Source organism: Kogia breviceps, chromosome 14 (assembly GCF_026419965.1).
Source record: "Kogia breviceps isolate mKogBre1 chromosome 14, mKogBre1 haplotype 1, whole genome shotgun sequence".
NCBI classification, from domain to species: Eukaryota; Metazoa; Chordata; class Mammalia; order Artiodactyla; family Physeteridae; genus Kogia; species Kogia breviceps.
The window spans coordinates 53,582,157-53,602,055 of NC_081323.1; the positions used below are offsets into that span (position 1 = coordinate 53,582,157).

The 19,899-nt window shown below is 46.3% G+C and overlaps 1 protein-coding gene across 2 annotated transcripts in view; it reads left to right on the forward strand.

Moving 5' to 3' along the window:
* The window catches only part of TM9SF4 (transmembrane 9 superfamily member 4), a 55,448-nt gene that overhangs the window by 20,729 nt on the left and 14,820 nt on the right, over window positions 1-19,899 (forward strand). For both annotated transcript variants that reach the window (XR_010836528.1, XM_059038248.2), the window contains exons 2-9: window positions 2,068-2,181; window positions 6,406-6,505; window positions 11,477-11,645; window positions 11,745-11,874; window positions 13,110-13,233; window positions 14,732-14,850; window positions 14,954-15,065; window positions 16,398-16,468. Coding sequence is in view for 1 of the 2 variants with exons in the window: in XM_059038248.2 (XP_058894231.1) it covers window positions 2,068-2,181; window positions 6,406-6,505; window positions 11,477-11,645; window positions 11,745-11,874; window positions 13,110-13,233; window positions 14,732-14,850; window positions 14,954-15,065; window positions 16,398-16,468 (939 nt within the window). In the remaining variant the exon portion in view is untranslated. The remainder of the gene's footprint in view (window positions 1-2,067; window positions 2,182-6,405; window positions 6,506-11,476; window positions 11,646-11,744; window positions 11,875-13,109; window positions 13,234-14,731; window positions 14,851-14,953; window positions 15,066-16,397; window positions 16,469-19,899) is intronic.

Below are 19,899 nucleotides of genomic sequence, written 5' to 3' on the forward strand. Positions count from 1 at the left end.
TTGTTGCTGTATCAAGGCAAACTCATGCTACTAAAGGCTTCCCTTTGTATGTGCATGGAATATCTCCAGAGGGATTTTCAAGGAACTGGTGCTAGCAGTTGTCTATGGGGAGCTGAAGAGGGAGGAAGATTTCTTTTTCATGGTTATACCCATTTGTACTGTTCGAATTACTGGATTGGCCAAAAAGTTTGTTCGGGTTTTTCCATAATCTTCGCAAATATTTACTGTATATGTTTTGCTTTTTCAAAACTTTTTTAACCTAGTTATTTTTTTTAAGGCCTCTCTTACCCATGGTTATGTAATATGTTAACATTAGAGGAAAGTGGGTGAAGAGTATATGGGAACTCTCATAGTATGTTCTGTGAGTCTAAATTTATTTAAAAATAAAAATTTAATAAAAATGACAGAGGGGGGGGAAACATACTGACTTCCTATACAGGATCCTACCCCATGAGACATTTTTCCACATTTTTGTCTTGTCATTTCTTTTAAAGATCTTGCTTTCACCCCTAATTCTGCTGACCTTGTGATTACCAGATTCAATACAACTGTCTTAGCCATTTTTCACTGTTTTTGTTGGGGTCAGACTATATTTCATATTTCATAATGCACATCAGCTGACAGATACTTATAAACATCACAGCAGATCAGAGGAAAGCACTCTATGAATATATTGCTTTTAAGAGTTTGACCAGGCTTTGTATCTAAACTAGTGCACAAGCTCAGAACCTTAAACTCTGAAAGCCAGTTTTCCTCAACTTGTGCTCCTGGTAAAAATACAGATGAGTCTACATTTTTGGCAAGCCCCCTGAGTGATTCTGATACCCTGTAACACTGAGTTACAGAAAGAATCGTCTGAGAGAGAGAGAGAGAGAGAGAGAGAGAGAGAGAGAGAGAGAGAGAGAGAGAGAGAGAGAGTGTGTGTGTGTGTGTGTGTGTATGGTGGTGATTGTGACTTGAAGGATGTGGGGACAAGGCGATCAGGAGGCTGTGGCCAGTGTCTGATGGGAGGAAATGAGGGTCTGAAATGCCACAGCGGTGAAAGGGGTGGAGAGAGAAGGCAGATGCAGCCGCACAGTTGAGTTGGTCATCCAGGTGTGTGGATGACAAAGTTCCTTGTTCAAGCCAGGCAGAGGGAAAGAAGCTCTTCTAGTACCTTGAGGGGGCGAAGCATATTAATGAAGGGAAAGAGATGCTTTGATGGGGTACTCCTTTGATTCCCAGGTGCCAGGTACTGGGGACACAGTCCCTGCTCCCACAGAGATTACATTCAAGTGAAGGGGGACAGGTAATACACAAGGAAACAGATACGTATGTCCATGCCAATTAGCTAAGTCCACGAGGAGAAGTGGAGTACGAGGTTGGAGAATGGGTGATAGGAGCCCTGAGGAGGCCATTTTAGACGGGCTAGTTGGTGGAGGCTTCTCTGAGGAAGTGACATTTGAGAGAGACCTGAATGGAATAAGGGATGAGACATGAGCCAGGCAGGTACCTGTGGGAAGGGCATTCTGATGGAGGGAGCAGTGAAGGTGATGGCCCTGAGGGGATGGAGAAGGACTCGCTGTCAGGAGACAAGAAGGCTGGTGTGAACGGAGCTGAGGACGCAGAGGATGGGAGGCGGTGGGGTCAGGACTCTTCTGGAGACGGTTTGTAGGAAAATGTACTGGTGCCATAGGAGCTTCCTGACAAAGCAAGCCCGTTGCTATGTGGAGAAATGGGAATTAATGGGACACTGTGGAGCTTTGTTTCCTGCCCGCCCTACAGGACAGTGATACGTGTGACGTGATGGAAGGCACATTGCTCGAAGAGTGGGGAGCCGTGGCTCCTGTATTACTCTGCCCTTTCGCCCTGCTGTTAATTACTGCACTCAGTTTGTGGCTCGTTTCTGGAAGTGCAGGATCAGTGCCTCATAGCACCCTTGGGGGCATTTAGAGGGTAGCCCTTGGGGGGGCCTCAGGCTTCTCAGAGTGGGGATGAGACTGCGTCAGTTAAAGCGGATGTGACGGTGCCCGAGGGTTGTTCACCTCTTTCCCGCATTCCGACCGCTACCTCTCTTCTTCCAAGCAGGATTGGTTGCCGTGGTCCCTGCTGCTTCTCTCTCTCACGTGTGACACTGGGGCCTTCTATGTTCCTGGGGTCGCACCAATCAACTTCCACCAGAACGACCCTGTAGAAATCAAGGTAAGTGCGTTCCTGGTCTGTGGGAACCTCTGTGCTGGGCAACCTGGCCAGAGGACTGTGGAGAGCTGGTCACGTCCGTCCTGTGGTTGCAGAGAACCCAGACCAGTGCTGCTCAGCCTGGGAGGAAGAGGATTTACTGCGCACAGGAGGGAGTGGGGTGTTCCTCGGGCCCCGCCGCCTCTCCTCTCTCTCTGCCTCTGGCTGTCTCTGCATCTCTGCCCGTATGAGTGCATTTTCTCTCTCTTTCTCTTTGGCTCTGGCTCTGTTTCTGGTTCTTCCCCTGTCTTTGTTTCTCTCTCACTTTCACTCGCTTCTGTGTCCACCTCTTTCTGTGTCTCCATCTCTCTCAACCTGCCTCCTTCTCTGTGACATCTCTGCCTCTCTTCATCCTCCTCTCTGTTGACAGCTTTCTCTGCATAACTCATATCATCTGTGTATACGCAGCCTATTATGGCCTTTTTTTTTTTCGATTTTAGCTTCTGCCAGGATTCTCCAGTTCATTATTTCCAAACGGTGCACTGCATATCTGAGTGGTGGTATATGAGATGATTTTAAGTGGCTGACACGTATGTTTTATTTTAATAGCTGTTTTGTTTTAATTATACTAGAAATTATAGCCATTACTTCAACTCATGATTTCATGGCTGTCGTTGTTGTTTTTCCATTTTTAATAGTGTTAAAATGTTTGCTTCTTAAATAAAGGTATTTACCTAAAAATGAATCATATCCAAGAAAATAGCAGAATAAGTGGTAAGTAGATAGGCCAAGTTGGTACATGAGTGATTAGGATTTGAAAGCATTGCCCTAAATCAGAGTCCAGAAGAACAGCCAACTGGGCCACCTCACCTTGTCAGCCTAGATGCCCACCTGTGGGTCAGTCACCTGTGATAGGGTTATGGGAGAGTCCTTTAAAATATGGTTGATCGGGGCAGTGGGCAGGCTGGCACCTTGGTTAATGTCTCGGACTCTTGGTGGCATTCTCAGAGCCCTAAACACGGCTGAGGGTTGGTGGTGGATCTTCTTGGATCTCGTTTCCGAGGAAACAAACTCTAAGGTGGAGATTTGGTGCAAGAGATTTATTGACTAGTTGCTCAGGGTTGGCACTTGGGAGGGAGTAAGGGAAGCAGGACTGGGCAGAGGGGAGATATTAAGCTGTGATACAGAGTCCTATGGAAGGCTCTAGAACTGGAGTGGCCAGCTGCAGAGTTCTCCCACACTGAGGCGAGAGCACTGGCCACCAGACAAGGGGTGTGACCTTGTACCAGAGCTCCCAGCTATAGGGACTCCTCTCTACCATCACCCAAATATAACCACTCTTAATATACTTTGGGTTATTTTTCTTAGTCTTTTTTTCTGTGCAGTGTTTACAGTGTAGGGTACTCGGCATTCTCACACTTCCATAAACCCCCAGCTTCTTGACTACCACATTAGTCCCCCATAGGCAAAATAACGTATAGTTGAAGTTTCTAAGTAGTCCTTCAAATCCTTAGTGATTCTGTACAAAGGTCTAGCAAAACTTACAAAGTAATGAAAATAAATTCTGCTCCTAAAATGTACATTTCTTGTTGTGGGAACCACATCTTTACTGGTCTGTGCAAAAGCAAAGCGGTGAGATTGTGTGAAAATAAAGTTTTTATCCTGTCCTAAGCATCACAGTGTTCAAAAGGGGGAACAGAAGCCCAGAAAATCACAAAGAGCCATCCACCTGACATGCTGTCATGTACATGTGCTTTTGTTTGCCGCCACATTTTGGGCATTTGCAAAATTGCTACCTGTCATGCTTATTTGGGGCATTAGATGCAAGCAACTTTTCATTATCCAGGGGGAGTTAACCAGTTTAGAGGTTACAAATATAATACATTTGTGGAAAAACGAAAACTACCACGAATCAAGTTCTACGAGGGCTGGGATATTATCTTTCTCGGTTACTGCTGTGTCACCAGCTCCTAGTACATAGCCTGGTAGGGTGGATAAATACATATGATCAATGACTATTAGAAAGTGTCTGCATTTAGAACTATGTAGTAGTAACAGGCAAATGCACCATTCCCTGTGTTGCATTACTGTGAGCATCCCTCTTCCTTGGAAGTCAGACTTGTAATTTTCGGGAACAATAATTAAAGTCACCTTTATTGAGGATTATTTACATGCCAGGCATTATGCATGGCTTAGCTCAAGATGCCCCCCAAGAGCCCTCTGAGGCAGATACTGTATGTTTTAGAGATTTACTGAACATTTTACAGTTATGGAAACTGAGGCCCGAGGAAGTGAACCAACTTGCCCAAGGTCACATTGTGAGGGAGACATAGGGTTAGTTCAGAGCCCGGCTCTTAAGCGCCGCAGTACCCTTCCTCCCAGTGCTTCTGCCAGAAGCCCCCTCCAGAGCAAAGCTTGTGGCATGGGGAGGACAGGGTGGCTCTGGCTTCAGTCTTGCCAAGCTGGGCATGTGAGAGCTACACCTTGGGTGGGAAGGGAGAGGGTGGGAGGGGACATAAAGGTGAGATTCAGTTTCTTTGTAATGTGGATTCTTTTTTGATTGTCCAGAAGGAGAGAATGCTAAGAAACACAAAATAACAGGCTGTTATAACAGATAATAACTTTTTGGTCATTTTGCCTCAAGCAGTTCATGAAATGCTTAATAGTGGTCCCATATCCTTCAATCCAACATCTAAAAAGCTCTGAAACTTAGAGTTTTTCTAAACTCATTGTAGGCGAGACCTGACCTGAACTGTTTATTAACTTTATTTTTCCCACTTAGTATGAATATGTTTGCATTTCCTCGTCATTGAATGTGGGATATTGCTCCAGACCCAGCTGGGGGTTGTTATAAAACCCATGGTTTTATAATATACCACATTGCTCTTTTAAAATTAGAAAAATTCCTAATTCCAAAGCAAGAGTTTTAAGTAAGGATTGTGGACCTGGATTCTAAAAACTATACTTTCAGATGGTGTATGAGGAACGGTTAATAGTTTTTAAATAGCAAAGATAATTTTAGTTGCATTTAAATTAAAATTTGGGACTTCCCTGGCCATCCAGTGGTTAAGACTTCGCCTTCCAATGCAGGGGGTTGTGGGTTCAATCCCTAGTCAGGGAGCTAAGATCCCATATGCCTCGCAGCCAAAAAACCAAAACAAAACAGAAGCAACATTGTAACAAATGCAATAAGGACTTTAAAAACGGTCCACATCAAAAAAAACCCTTTAAAATAATTAATTGATTAATTAATTAAATTTAATATTTTTGCAGCCTTTTGATTGGTTCTATTTTATCCATGTTTTGGGGAGTTGTCTGTGGCTGTCACTGTTTCCAGAGCTGCATTCTGTGTGGTTGCATCACTTCCTAAATGTTCTTCTTCATGGTCTTCTTAAACTTCATCTTTAATGGTTGCATAATATTTAATTGAATGAATATATTGTGTTTTATTGACCAATTTCCCATATGGGGCATTTAGCTGTTTTTCCATTTTTTTCTCTCTTTTTTCATTGTGCAAACATTTATTGAACACGTACTGTGTACCTAGATCTCTAGGCACGGCGGTTACATAGGTAAGCAAGACACATACGGTCCTTGCCCTCATGGAGCTTAATCTTGAATTCTAGTAGGGGAGGCTGATTTCTCTGGAAAAACAAAAACAAAATAATTACATTTTATCAGACGTGCTACAAAGATAACTAGAAGTGTTTAAATACAGAAGATGAGGGAATTCCTTTGATAAGATGATTAGGAAAGGACTCAAAGGTGAGGGGATTTAAGCTGAGACCAAATGTGAGAAAGAGTCAGAGAGTTGGGCTGAGAGGAGCAGGTTCAAAGCCTGAAGCAGGAGAGAGCTGGTCAGGCTCAAGGAACTAGAGGCAAAAGACCACTGTGGTTAGGAATGAGGAGTGAGCTCTTTGTACCTGAAGTTTTTTCTCTTATTTGGAGTTATTTCTTTAGGAAAGATACCCAGAAGTGAAATTATAGGGTCAGAGGATATCAGCATGTTAAGGACTCTGAGTATATATTGGATTTGGTTGTGATTTTAAACAAAATCTATAATGTAATCTAAAACTAGTGAACTGTGAAATAATTGTATAGTATACCAGAGTTGTGTCTGCTGCGGTTAGTTTGCTTATTAGGTAATAATGCCGAGTATACTAAAGATGAGTGGGTACCAGGGAGGATTACTGAAACAGTCATCTTGATTTCTGGGTTGAGGAATAATGGCCTCTCTTCTCCCACTAGGCTGTGAAGCTCACCAGCTCTCGCACCCAGCTGCCTTATGAATACTACTCACTGCCCTTCTGCCAGCCCAGCAAAATAACCTACAAGGCAGAGAATCTGGGTAAGTTCTTCTCTCACACTGCTGTCACGCTATCCCAAAGAGGAACTCAGATCTTTCATAATGTTAATAGCAGTTAACCCTTATATAGCACCTACCATGTGCTGGACACCATTCTACGTAGTTTATATACAGATTAGCTTATTTAATACTCATAACATCCCGAAGGAGGTAGTGTGGTGTTTATTCCCATTTTACAGGGTAAGTGACTTGCCTGTGGTTATACTGTTAATTAATGCCTAAACTGGGCTTGGAATCCATGTAGTCAGGCTTCAGAGCTAGAGCCCTTGGCTACTGCTCCAACTGGCTCTCCTTGATTTCTAGATATCCCCTTCTGTTTCTTGTGGCTTCTGTAACCTGCTCTGCTTTTAATTAAAAGAATGGGTGATTACCTCTGGCCCTAATGGAAGCAGGGACATCACCATAGTTCTTGCTAAGCTGTGCAGGCCTTGCCTCAGATGTGTGAAGCACCCAGCGCAGTGTCTGGCATATGTGTTCATAAATAGCAGCCATTTTATTTTAATTCAAATAATTCTTCATTTGGTGGAATTTCAGGCTTAAAGGAAAAGACATTTGGTGGCCTCTCTTGAGGACATGATTATTAGTACTTACTCTGCCATCTCAGTGTTAAGTCCTGGAGATAAAAACTTGGAAGGATGCCCTTCCTGACTTCAGGAACTTAAGAGACTTTCCTATTCTCCTGTAGCTTAGGGAGGGGAAAGGAGAGAACTGGCTCTTGAGCAGTCCCCTGAAAGGGCTGCCTTCTCCATCAGGGCTACCCATGGCTCAGATGTTTCCAGAACCCCTAGCCAACAGGTGTACCTACTGCCAAGTATCGGATGTCCCAGACCAGCTGGGCCAGGCCTCGACCAAAAGCAGGCAGCACCGCCAGTCCCGAAGTCTCGCCTTGTACAGTTGGGTGGAGGTCAGTCTCGGGGCCTGGGCTGCTCCTGCTGCCTCTACCGCTTACCCTTCTTTTCTCTCCGCACCATGCCGTGCTCCGGCCACCTTGCCGCTGCTGGGAAGCCTGACCTGTTGTGTCCTCCACACCCCTCACAGCAGCTCCTCCCTTCCCCTGTGAGCTGGGGTGGACTCATCTACAGCCCAAGGCTGAGCAGTTGGGCACACCTCAGTGTGATACTGCGTGACCTTAACCTCCGTGAAGCTGGGGAATGTTCCTGCCTCATAGAAATGGAAACTTCCGGGTACAAAAGTTATCCTGCCACACTGTGTCTCGTTCCAGCTTTGTGTAGTGTCCCCTCTGTGGCCTAGGGGCTCTTTGAGCAGCGGGATCATGTCTTATGTGTCTCTCTCTCTCCGCCACTGCTGACCCAGTGTCTGACACACAGTTGTTATTCAGTAAAAGTTTTTGTCCTCCCTGAGTGGAGCAGAAACAGCCTTGATTGAATGCCTGTTGGGTCGCAAGCCTTGTACTCTACGTCCTCATCATCATCACTGTTAATACTTAAAGGGCTCTAACAATGAGCCGGGCATTGTTCTAAGCACGTCTCTGCTTACCTTAGTTAATTCTCACAACAGCCCTCTGAGGTAGTTACTCTTACTATCCCCTTATCCCAGATAACAGAAGTCAGGCACAGGAGGTGAAGTCACTTGCTACAGGTCACTCGCCGAGTTGGTGGCAGAGCCCAGGAGCTCTGGCTTCAGGGTCCATAGCCTTAAGCAGTACACTCTGTGCACTGTCTTACTTGGTTCCGACTGTAACTCGACAATGCCAGGTATGATGGCCTCCGTGCCATAGTAGAGGGCACAGCAGCTTCAGAGGTTTGAAAAACTTGCTTGTGGTCACATGGTCAATGGGTAGAGAAATTGAGATCTTAACCCAGTGGTTTTTTTTTTTTTTTTTTTGCGGTATGCGGGCCTCTCACTGTTGTGGCCTCTCCCGTTGCGGAGCACAGGCTCCGGACGCGCAGGCCCAGCGGCCATGGCTCACGGGCTTAGTTGCTCCGCGGCATGTGGGATCTTCCCGGACCAGGGCACGAACCCGTGTCTCTTGTATCGGCAGGCGGATTCTCAACCACTGCGCCACCAGGGAAGCCCTAACCCAGGTTTTTTAACTCTAAAAACAGAATTCTTTCTGTTGTCTAGACTGCCTTTTCCAGAAAGGTTCATTTGGGCTGTCCAAGGGCTGTGCTCCTGATTATCATGTTGGTGGAGATTCATATCGTGGCGGGGGGGTGGGGAAATGTCTGCGGCAGATGTACTGGAGTATAACATCAGACTCGCTTAGAGGGTCCACTCAGCTTGTTGCTCGTTTAGTGTGGCTGGCTGTCTGCTCCCAGCTTTAAAAATTAAAATGAATACTTCTGTATTAGAAATGAGCTGTTCCAGGCCAGTATGTCCTCTTTCTTGGCTTAAATGTATCAATAATTTCTAAATATCAAGAAGTGATACCCACCTTACTTGATCTTCAGCCCCGTTCCTCTCTCTGTATGTTCTCCCTTTCCTCAAGTGAGTTCCTTATTGACCTTACTGAAAAGAAGTGAGTGGTAAGGCATGGTGTAGAGGAAAGAGCCCAGGGGCTTAGCACTACCACAGTCACTGTCATAAGCTAGTCACTATCTGGGTCTGGTTCTTAGCATTGTCATCTGTAAAATGGCAGAGGATGACCCAGATCATTGCAGCAGTGGGCCATGCACATATCTTACTGGTGTTCTTGCCCTCCCACCGGCCAGTTCATCCCTGGGTTTTGCAGGCTCATCTGCATAACTAGCCTTCTAAAGGAGGGGGAAAGCAGGGGAGAGGTGTAGAGACCTTATCCAGGCCCCTTTTTACCCTCCCCCCTCTCCTGAGTGGCCTCATCCACTCTTGTCAGAGTGCTACTTTGCACAGCTGAGTGGTTCTCCCCACTGTGGTAAAGCCTGTGGCCCTGCCACTTACCATCTGTATCCCAACAACTCACAGCATCTATCTATAGCCCTGACCTTTCCTCTGACCCTCAGATTTGGATATCTGACTGCCTGCTTGACATAGCCACTTGACATATCCCAACTGAAAAAATGCCTTCAGTCTAAATTTGCTGTTTTTCCCATTTTCCCCCCAACTGGAACTTGGTTGTAGAAACCTCATAGTCTTCCTGATAGGCACCACTCCTCACTCATCCTTTGTGTCAGCCAGCACCAGCCCCCCTAGATTTCACCTCCTCAGTAGCTCCTGAATCTGTGTACTTGTTTCCTCCCTCACTATACCCTCTAATCCAGCCACCATCAGCGCCCACTTGCACAGCTGACTGCCATCTCCCCCAGCCAGTTCCGTGCATCTCCGATATTTTCTTCACAGAACAGCCAGAGTGATCTGTAACCAGAATTGGATAATGTCTCCTGCCGCCACTGTTAGAAACCCTTTATTGGTTTTTGTGGCTCTCTCGATAGAGATCAAACTTCCTGTTGGCCCACATGCCCCCTGAGGTCCAGCTCCAGCCCGTATCTCCAGTGCGCCTCAAGTCACCCTTGCTGTGTACACTGCAGCCGCACAGGCCTCTTACATTTACCGCGTCATCCCCCTGCCTACCCCCCACCCTCCAACCAGGCAGGGAGCCTTTGTGCGTGCTGTTCCCTTCTGTCTAGAATAGTCTTCCCCTATCTCTTTGCCTACTTAAGTCTCTCTTCCTTTAGAGCTCACTTCAAGCATTACTTCCTCAGAGAAACTGTCCTAGACCTACTCCCCCACATCTAGAGCAAGTTCCTCATATTGTACTATACCTTCACATTATCCTGACTAATCAATCCGCCTTTCCACTAGACCATAAGCTCCGTATGTCTGTTCAACATTATTTCTTCAGAAACCAGCATATAACCAATATCCAGTGGATGTTTGGGAATGAATGAATGAATGAATGACTAGGCCAAGAGTCCCACATCAAGCGGGTCCACACTGGTAGGCAGCTGTTAGACAAAGCGTGTGTGGGCATTAGTGCCGCCTGTGGGCTTTGGTAGGTCTCCTTCGGCTTGCCCCAGTTCCACCTCATCCCAGTAGAAGTGTTAGAATGGCTCAGAATGAAAGCACCGTTGGGTTTAGTTGACAGGCCCTAACTGCTCGGTGCCTGCTCTTGGGACGTCTTGGCAGCAGGTTTATCTGAGGCAGTAGGCATGCAAGGGGTGTGCCAGTTTGTTAAGTTAAAAAGATGTTTTGGCTGAAAATCTCAGGTGCTAGATTTTACCCTACCTCCCTTCCTCCTTGAACCAGGATCTGAAGACAGAGAAATAAATAGGAAACATTATCTGCCCTTAAAGAGCTCATAATGAGGTATGAGGGTAGAAACTTAACCTATCAACATATTGTGCAAAGTCACATCACTGACATATGAAAAGGTGCAGAAGTGATGCTGGTGATAAAAATAGTATTTCTTGTCTTCCCACTCTGTGCCTGGTGCTTTATTTCTCACTCCAACCCTGTGAGATGGGTACTATTATCCCCATTTTACAGATGAGGAAATTGAGGCTCATTGAGGTTAAGGTACTTACCAAGACTGCTAAGCTAGTCAGTGGCAGAGCCAGGGTTCAGTAGCCCTCTCTTCACCACTGTGAGATGCTGCCTCTGTGCAGAGGGCAATCCGAGGAGGGAGTCACGAACTCAGTCCTAAGGAGGTCAGGAAGGGCTTCCTGGAGAGTGAAATAGAAGCTGAGCTTGAAAGGTGAGGAAGAGTTTCCCAGAAACGTGGGGCAGGGAATGGCACTCCAGGCAAAGGAAACGACATGAGCCCCAGAGGCGTGGGGTGACGTGGCATGTTTGATGCACTCTGAAGAGTCTGGTGGTGCTAGAGCACAAAGAGAGAGGAGGGACAACAGGGGCGCGTCAGGTGGGCAAGCCTGGCCTGAACAGGCAGGGTAATGCATTGAGTGCCAGGCTGCAGGACTGCTGAAGGCCCTGCGGGTGGGCCCTGTGTCTCCGGGGCTCTGCTGACCTCAGCAACCTCAGGGCTGAAGCTCTGAGCTCCATCTGTCTCTCTTACGGCAGGAGAGGTGCTGAGAGGGGACCGGATTGTCAACACCCCTTTCCAGGTTCTCATGAACAGTGAAAAGAAGTGTGAGGTTCTGTGCAGCCAGTCCAACAAGCCGGTGACCCTGACCGTGGAACAAAGCCGGCTCGTGGCCGAGCGGATCTCAGAGGACTACTATGTCCACCTGTGAGTTGTCCTCTGCTCCCTGCCAGCCTCGAGTTCCCACAGGGGAGGGCACTGAGGGAGAGGCGGTCTGAGGGACTGAGCGGGGCCTTGGGTTTCCAGCATTGCAGATAACCTGCCTGTGGCCACCCGGCTGGAACTCTACTCCAACCGCGACGGCGATGACAAGAAGAAGGAGAAAGACGTGCAGTTTGAACACGGCTACCGGCTCGGCTTCACGGATGTCAACAAGGTAGAGTGTCTTGATGTGCTCAGAGGGCTGGCGGAGCCACTCCCCAAAGTCACAGGCACTTGGGGCCACAGAGGAGGGGGAAACATGTAGCTCTAGGCTTAGGAAAGATGGGGATGGCCAAGACAAGTTCCTCCTGGTGCCCCCGGCCATGGCCTGTCAAGAAGTCTGAGTGCTGTGGGCTGGGCTCTAGCGGATGCTACACGGGAGGTGGAAGGCACAGTGCCTAAAAACTCAGATTCCACATAAATATATGATTATATGAATTATAAGATTACTGCCCCCCCCCAAAAAAAAAAGGAGTCTGGAATTTCATCAGTATGTAAGAGAGAGAGCTCAGTAGTGGTCAAGAGCATGCAGGTTCCCTGGGTTTTGAATCCTGCCTTCACCACTTAGTAGTTGGTGAGTGACCTTAAGCCTACCTCTTTCACCTCTCTAAGCCTTGGGTTCCTTATCTGTAAAATGTATGTTATAGCCATAGCTGCCTTTGGGGGTTGTCGTGCAGAGTAAATCAGATAATCTGTGTAAGCACTTTATAGCACAGCCACTGAGAAATATGCTAATGGCATTGATTGTAACAGTGATTCTCTTATATTTGTCATTTTCTAAACTGAACACATATTACTTAGGGAATAAAGAACAAAAGTATTTCTTTTGAGGCACAATCCCTGTCCTCTAAGGGCTTCTTTCATAAGTGGGAAGAGAACTGACAGTGTAAGATCCTGGATCTTAAGTCCCAATCCTGACCGTGCCATTGCTTTGACGGTCAGTGCCCGAGGAGTTCAGAGGGAGCTAATGTGCGTTCAGGTTGTCACGGAGGAGGTGGGCCTTGAAAAATAGGTAGGCTTGAGCTGAGTGAAGTCGGGATGGCATTCTAGTTAAGTGAATGCTGTGAACGGAGTTCAGGGTGGGGACTGTTCACGGGGCAGGGAGGGGGGACTCAGGGAGACCAGGCGAACTAACATATCTGAGAGGGTGACGGCAGTTGGGTATGTTAGGGTGACAGAAGGCCTTGAATACCAGCCTAAGGGGTCTGAACTTGTACCTAGTAAACCCCACAGAGCCCTGGAGGGTTCATGAGTAGCGGGTTGCTATAAGAGCTGTGTTTTTGGAACACTGGTACAGTTGGGTCTGCTAGATGAGGGAAGGGACCTAATACCTGGCTGGTCACCCTGTGTGATTTTTCTGGTGGTTTCTTGGCTCCTAGCTATTTTGTTCTCTTCGTTGCTCTGTTTTAGATCTACCTGCACAATCACCTCTCGTTCATCCTTTACTACCACCGGGAGGACCTGGAAGAGGACCAGGAGCACACATACCGCGTCGTCCGCTTCGAGGTGATTCCCCAGAGCATCAGGCTGGAGGGTGAGTGGGGAGGTGTGACCAGAGGGGCAGGGCTGGACGGGCCTGGGCTTCACACCCAGGGTCTTTGCACCCTTGATTCCTGAAATGGCTGATAGGCCCCAGTGTGGCATATGGGCCCAGCCAAGGTAGGGTCACTACATTCCCATTAGAGAAGGTGGGGGCAATAGGAGAGCTGACATGTTGTCTCCTGGCCCGGCACAGCACCTTACCAGCTTACCACCACCCAGCCACCCCGGGAGGTAATGTGCTGATTATGATAGGATCCAGAGGCTCAGAGAGGTCAGTGACTTGGCCAAGACCAAACAGCAGTTTGGGGCTTTGCTGGACCTATCACAAGAACCAGCCAGCTCAAGGGCAAAGGGTTGAAGAACAAGGGGCAGGGGTACCGACAGAGCTGTTGGGCAGCAGGTTTCAGTGTTTCTGCTCCTCTGTGTGAGTGATTGGCGTAGACTAAACTTGGCCCCGGGTGAACAGTTGTGCAGGAATTTGAGAGCCCAGGCCCAGCCCTGTAGGCCTGACAGGATCTGGTTGGCCTCACCTTGCCTGGCAGCCCTAGCTCACCACAGGGCGCACTTCCATTTAACATGCCTGGCCTTTTGTCCACAGTGGTGGTGAGTTTCTGGAGGTTTTTTAAGCTGTGGCACCTCATAGTCAAACAAAGTCATACGTAGAAGTCTTATGTAAAACATAGACCCTGCACTTTCGGGGCATCATACTGCCTCTCCTCCCGTCTGTGTCATGGTTACAGCTTGACATTTACCGTGTGAGTGTTTGACAGCAGCTGCTCCTCCACTGGCTCTTCGAAGTTAGAGACCCTGTCTCCTTTTCTCACCACTTTCTCTCCAGCACAGTACCTGGCACATAGTAGGTGCTTATTTATTGTATGTTTGTTGGTTGACTGAATGGACAGATAGCAGGATGAGCAAATGTGTAAATGAAGGAAGGAAGCATCTGAGTGATTGAATTACTGAAGTGCCGGGACTCTGGGGACTAAATGAGTGAGTGAACGTATGAGAGAGTGAGTCAGTGTTGTTTTTGCCTGTTGAATGGGACTGATTGAATGAGCAAATGAATGTTTGAATTGAGTGAAGGAAGAATTCGTTTGACTAAATAGGGACTCAGACCCCTCCCCACACACACCTCTCTGCAGCCTCTAAGGCCCTTTGGAAAGTCAGGGTTCTGGGAAGCACAGTTTTTTGTTTCTTTTTTGTTTTTGTTTTTTCATCTTTATTAGATTATAATTGCTTTACAATGCTGTGTTAGTTTCTGCTGTACAACAAAGTGCATCAGCTCTATGTATACCTATATCCCCTCCCTCTTGGGGCTCCCTCCCACCCTCCCCATCCCACCCAAGGGAGCACAGTTTTAAAGCTCTAGTTGCCAGCTGTTCTCCCAGCCACTGCTCCGCAGCACGCTGCCTCTAAGGGCACCCACAGAACAGTCCCTGGGTAGTGGCACCAGCCCTTGCAGGAACAGACTGAATCTCTGTCTCTCACAGACCTCAAAACAGACGAGAAGAGCTCATGCACCCTGCCTGAGGGTACCAACTCCTCGCCCCAAGAAATTGACCCCACCAAGGAGAATCAGCTGTACTTCACCTACTCTGTGCACTGGGAGGTGAGAAGGGGCTGGAGCCCACGGCAGGGGAGGAGGGCTCTGGTCCGAGCAGGAGTTGTCAAGGTGGAGGCCTGACTCTCAAGTGCTTCCTCCCCACCGCCAGGAGAGTGACATCAAATGGGCCTCTCGCTGGGACACTTACCTGACCATGAGTGATGTACAGATCCACTGGTTTTCTATCATTAACTCCGTCGTGGTGGTCTTCTTCCTGTCAGGTGAGAGAGCTGTGGATTGGAGGGTGGAGAGGACAGGGGATGAGGGATGAGGGGCTGAGGTGTCACATCACTCCCAGGAGACTTCTAGGGTGTTCTTGGAGCCAAGCATAGGTCCAAAACAGACATTAGGGCTCTGTGCAAGGCATCAGTACACAGAGGTAAACAAGATTCACCCTCTACTCTGGAGAGCTCCCTAGGGGAAGACTGCGCCGCCTCTTCACGCACACCTTCATTGACTCATTCAGCAGTGTTTGGTCGTTGCTTATCCTGTTCGGGCCCCATGCCGCGTGCTAGATACGGTGTTGAGCAAGCCCAACCCAGTCTCTGCCCTCACGGTCTGTATTCTGGTGGCAGGAGAGAGACAGAAAAGCACAGAAGTAGTGGGGTTCCAGATAGTGCTAAGTGCTGTGAAGCATATGCATGGTTGTTGAGGAAAGGGTGAAGGCTGCTTTAGAGGAGGCCTCTCTGAATGAGGAGCCACCATTCAGAAACCTAGGGAAAGACGGTTCCAGCAAGGGTCATGGCCCTGCAGTGAGACAGGCTTGGTGAGGAGCCAGATGGCAAGAGGGCAGTGAGCAGGGTGAGGGTGGTTGTCAGAGGTGGAATGAAACTGATCGTTTCAGTATCAGGAGAAGTATAGATAATGCTGTCTTTATTAAACATTTACCCAGGGGCCAGCTGCTGTGCTAATAAACACTTTACATGCATCCCCATCCTCGCAGCCCCATGAGCTAAGCCAAAAAGTGTTAAGTTAGCTCAAGGTCCTACAACCCATTGTCTTGTGCTGCCTAGATAGGTAAACAGGGTGCTGTGCAAGTACAAATTGGGGTGCCTCCGAAATGCTTGGGGTGTTGAGAAGAGAAGATGTCCTGAAGTGTGAGTAGGAGTCAGGACAGAGTGGGGCATTCGGGTAAAGGGAACAGCCTGGGTTACAGGCACGCAGGTGAGAGAGAGATGGGGCTGTGACCTGATAACTAAAAGCAACAAATAACCAGAGGCAAGTGAGAGGCGAGCCTGGGAGGAGGTGAGGCTGGAGAGGCTGGAAGGACCAAGCCCTGGAGGAGCTGGGATGCTGTTCTCCCTGCAATACAAGCGGTGTCCTATGACTGCCTCCGCCCATCCCAGCAGCTCATTCTTCCCCCTCCTTGGGGGGTGACCCTCTGTTTCCCCTGCCCTGTAGCTGGGGTGGAGCTATGCCCAGGAGAGAACCTGAGGCGGCTGTATGGCCAGTTCCCACTAGAGGAAGCCACGCGTGCCCGGAGGGCAAGCAGCACAGAAGACTCAGTTGGCCGTGCTGAGACTCCTCTTCTTCCCCGCCCCTGTTTGTTTCAGGCATCCTGAGTATGATTATCATTCGGACCCTCCGGAAGGACATCGCCAACTATAATAAGGAGGATGACATTGTACGAGGTCTTGGCTGGGGAGGGATGGACTTGCAGAGGGAGGGCAGTCTAGCAGTGGGGCTCTGGGCCTACCAGACCAGGACGTGCACGTGCACGCACGTGCCTGTGTGTGTGTGTGTGTGTGTGTGTGTGTGTGTGTGTGTGTGTTATCATTCATAGCATAAACCAAGTATTGAAAAGGAAAACAAAATGTTTAATGACCGAAAGTGATGGGGATAAGGCTTTCTAATTTCTAAGTGTAAAAACAATGGAAGAAATGACAGAAAGGAAAATGGATTAATTTGACTTTAATCCGCATGTTAAGATATATAAACAACAGAAAAGTGAAATGGCAAAACTATATGCAACCAATTTTTTAAAAGATGATAGTTAAAAGAACTGGTATAAAATCTCTAAAAAAAAAAAAACACTGAAGTCTCTAATGTGATAATGAACAAAAAATTTACAGACAAGGAACCATACATGGCCAGTAAACATGTAAAAAACTGTTTTTACCTCAGGGATAAGCCCCCAACATGCAGTGTCAAACAGTCATGAGAAGACAGTTTTGGACCTTCAAATTAGCACAGATTCGTATATATAGTACTAATTGCCGGCAAGGTTCATGTGAGATAAGCACCCTTTCATGCCACCTGTGTAAGTGTAAACTGGTAGATTTCTGAAAAGTTATTAATTGGCAGTACATATCATGAGCTGCCAAATAGTTAACTTGTTTGTTTGTTTTGTTTTTAACTTTTGGCTGCACTTTTAACTTCTGGTGCAGCCTGTGGGATCATAGTTCCTCAACCAGGTATTGAACCCTCACCCCCTGCAGTGGAAGCACAGAGTCTTAACCACGGGACCACCGGGGAAGTCCTAGTTAACTTGTTTTGATCCACTATCTTCTAGAATTTTCCTAAGGAAAGCATTAAAACCACAAAAATTTGATCTAGAAATATTTATTGCAGCCTTTTTTATCATTTAAATAAACTGGAAATTGCCTGATATTCCATAATAATGGATTGGTTATATTATGGTACAGCCATACAATGAAAAATTGTACAGACATTAAAATAGTAATTGTAAAGAGTGTTTATTGACATAAGGAAATGCTCATGATCATACATCAGCTTAAAATAACAAAGTATTGTTACACAGTAAATACAGTATTTTATTGTTAAAAATTATATATACATATGCACATGTACATACATAAAAGACTAAAGGAAATATGTCAAAACAGTGGTATTATTAAGTATATAAATCATTTTCTCTTTCTGGTTTATTTTTTAATCTATGAATGTTTATGAGTTTTATATTTTTTGTTCAGTCTTTCTGGATTTTTAAAAAATTGTCTACAATACTCATTTACTACTTTTTGTTCATTTGAATATCATGCCATATATCAAAATTTTTTTTTTACTTATTACACAAGTAAGAGCACATACAGACATACCTCAGAGATATTGCAGGCTCAGTTCCAGACCATCACAATAAAGTGATTAATCACAGTAAAGGGAGTCAAACAAATTTTTTGGTTTCCTAGTGCATATAAAAGTTATGCTTATACTATACTGTAGCCTATTAAGTGTGCAGTAGCAGTATGTCTAAAAAAATACCTTAATTTAAAAATACTTTAGTGCTAAAAATGCTAACTGTCATCTGAGCCTTTGGCAAGTCCTAATCTTTTTGCTGGTGGAGGGTCTCACCTCAGTGTTGATGCTGCTGACTGATCAGGGTGTTGCTTGCTGTAGGTTGGGGTGGCTGTGGCGATTTCTTAAAATAAGACAGCAGTGAAATTTGCCAAATCAATTGACTCTTCGTTTCATGGACAGTTTCTCTGTAAACATGCAATGCTGTTTGATAGCATTTTACCCACAGCAGAATTTCTTTCAAAATTGGAGTCAGTCCTCTCAAACCCCGCCTCTGCTTTATCAACCAAGTTTATATAATATTCTAAATCCTATCTTGTCATTTCAACAATCTTCACAGTATCTTCACCAGGAGTAGATTCCGTCTCAAGAAACCACTTTCTTTGCTTATCCATAAGAAATAACTCCTTATCCGTTGCAGTTTTATCATGAGATGGCAGCAGTTCAGTCCCATCTTTAGGCTCCACTTCTAATTCTAGTTCTCTTGCTGTTTCCACTGCATCTGCAATTACTTCTTCTTCTGAGGTCTTGAACCCCACAATTCCATCCATGAGGGTTGGAATCAGCTTCTTCAAAACTCCTATTAATGTTGGTATTTTGACCTCTTCCTATGAATCACGAATGTTCTTAATGGCATCTAGAATGGTGAATCCTTTCCAGAAGGTTTTCAGTTTACTTTGCCCAGATCCATCGGAGGAATCACACTCTATGGCAGCTATAGCTTTATGAAATGTATTTCTTAAATAATAAGACTGCAAAGTCAAAATGACTCCTTGATCCATGGGCTGCAGGATGGATGTTGTGTTAGCAAGCATGAAAATAACAGTAATCTCGTTGTGCATCTCCAGCAGAACTCTTGGATGACCAGGCGCATTGTCAATGAGCAGGGATATTTTGAAAGGAATCTTTCTGAGCAGTAGGTCTCAACAGTGGATTTAAAGTATTCAGTAAATCATGTTGTAAACAGATGTGCTATCATCCAGGCTTGTTGTCCCATTTCTAGAGCACAGGCAGAGTAGATTTAGCATAATTCTTTAGGGCCCCAGGATTTTCGGAATGGTAAATGAGCATCGGCTTCAACCTAAAGTCACCAGCTGCATTAGCCTCTAATGAGAGTCAGCCTGTCCTTTGAAGCTTTTAAGCCAGACATTGACTTCTCCTTTCTAGTTATGGAAGTCCTAGATGGCATCTTCTTCCAATCGAAGCTGTTTCGTCTACATGGAATATCTGATGTTTAGTGTAGCCACCTTCTACATCAGCACTTGCTGCTTTACCTTGCGCTTTTATGTTATGGAGATGGGCTTCTCTCATTAAACCTCATGAACCAACCTCTCCTAGCTTCAGACTTTTCTTCTGCCGCTTCCTCACCTCTCTCAGCCTTCTTAGAATTGAAGAGGGTTAGGCCTTGCTCTGGATGAGGCTTTGGCTTAAGGGAATGTTGTGGCTGGTTTGATCTTCTATCCAGACCACTCAGACTTTCTCCATAACAGCAATAAGGCTGTTTTGCTTTCTTATCATTCCTGTATTCACTGCAGTAGCACTTTTAATTTCTTTCAAGAACTTTTCTTTTGCATTCACAACTTGGCTAATTATTTGGTGCAAGAGTTCTAGTTTTCAAGAATCTCAGCCTTTGACACATGTTCCTTGCTAAGCTTAATCATTTCTAGCTTACACACTTAGAGGCCATTGTAGGGTTATTAAATGGCCTGATTTCAATATTGTTACGTCTCAGGGAAGAGGGAGGCTGGAGGAGAGGGAGAGAGATGGGGGAACAACTGGTTGGTGGAGCAATCAGAACAC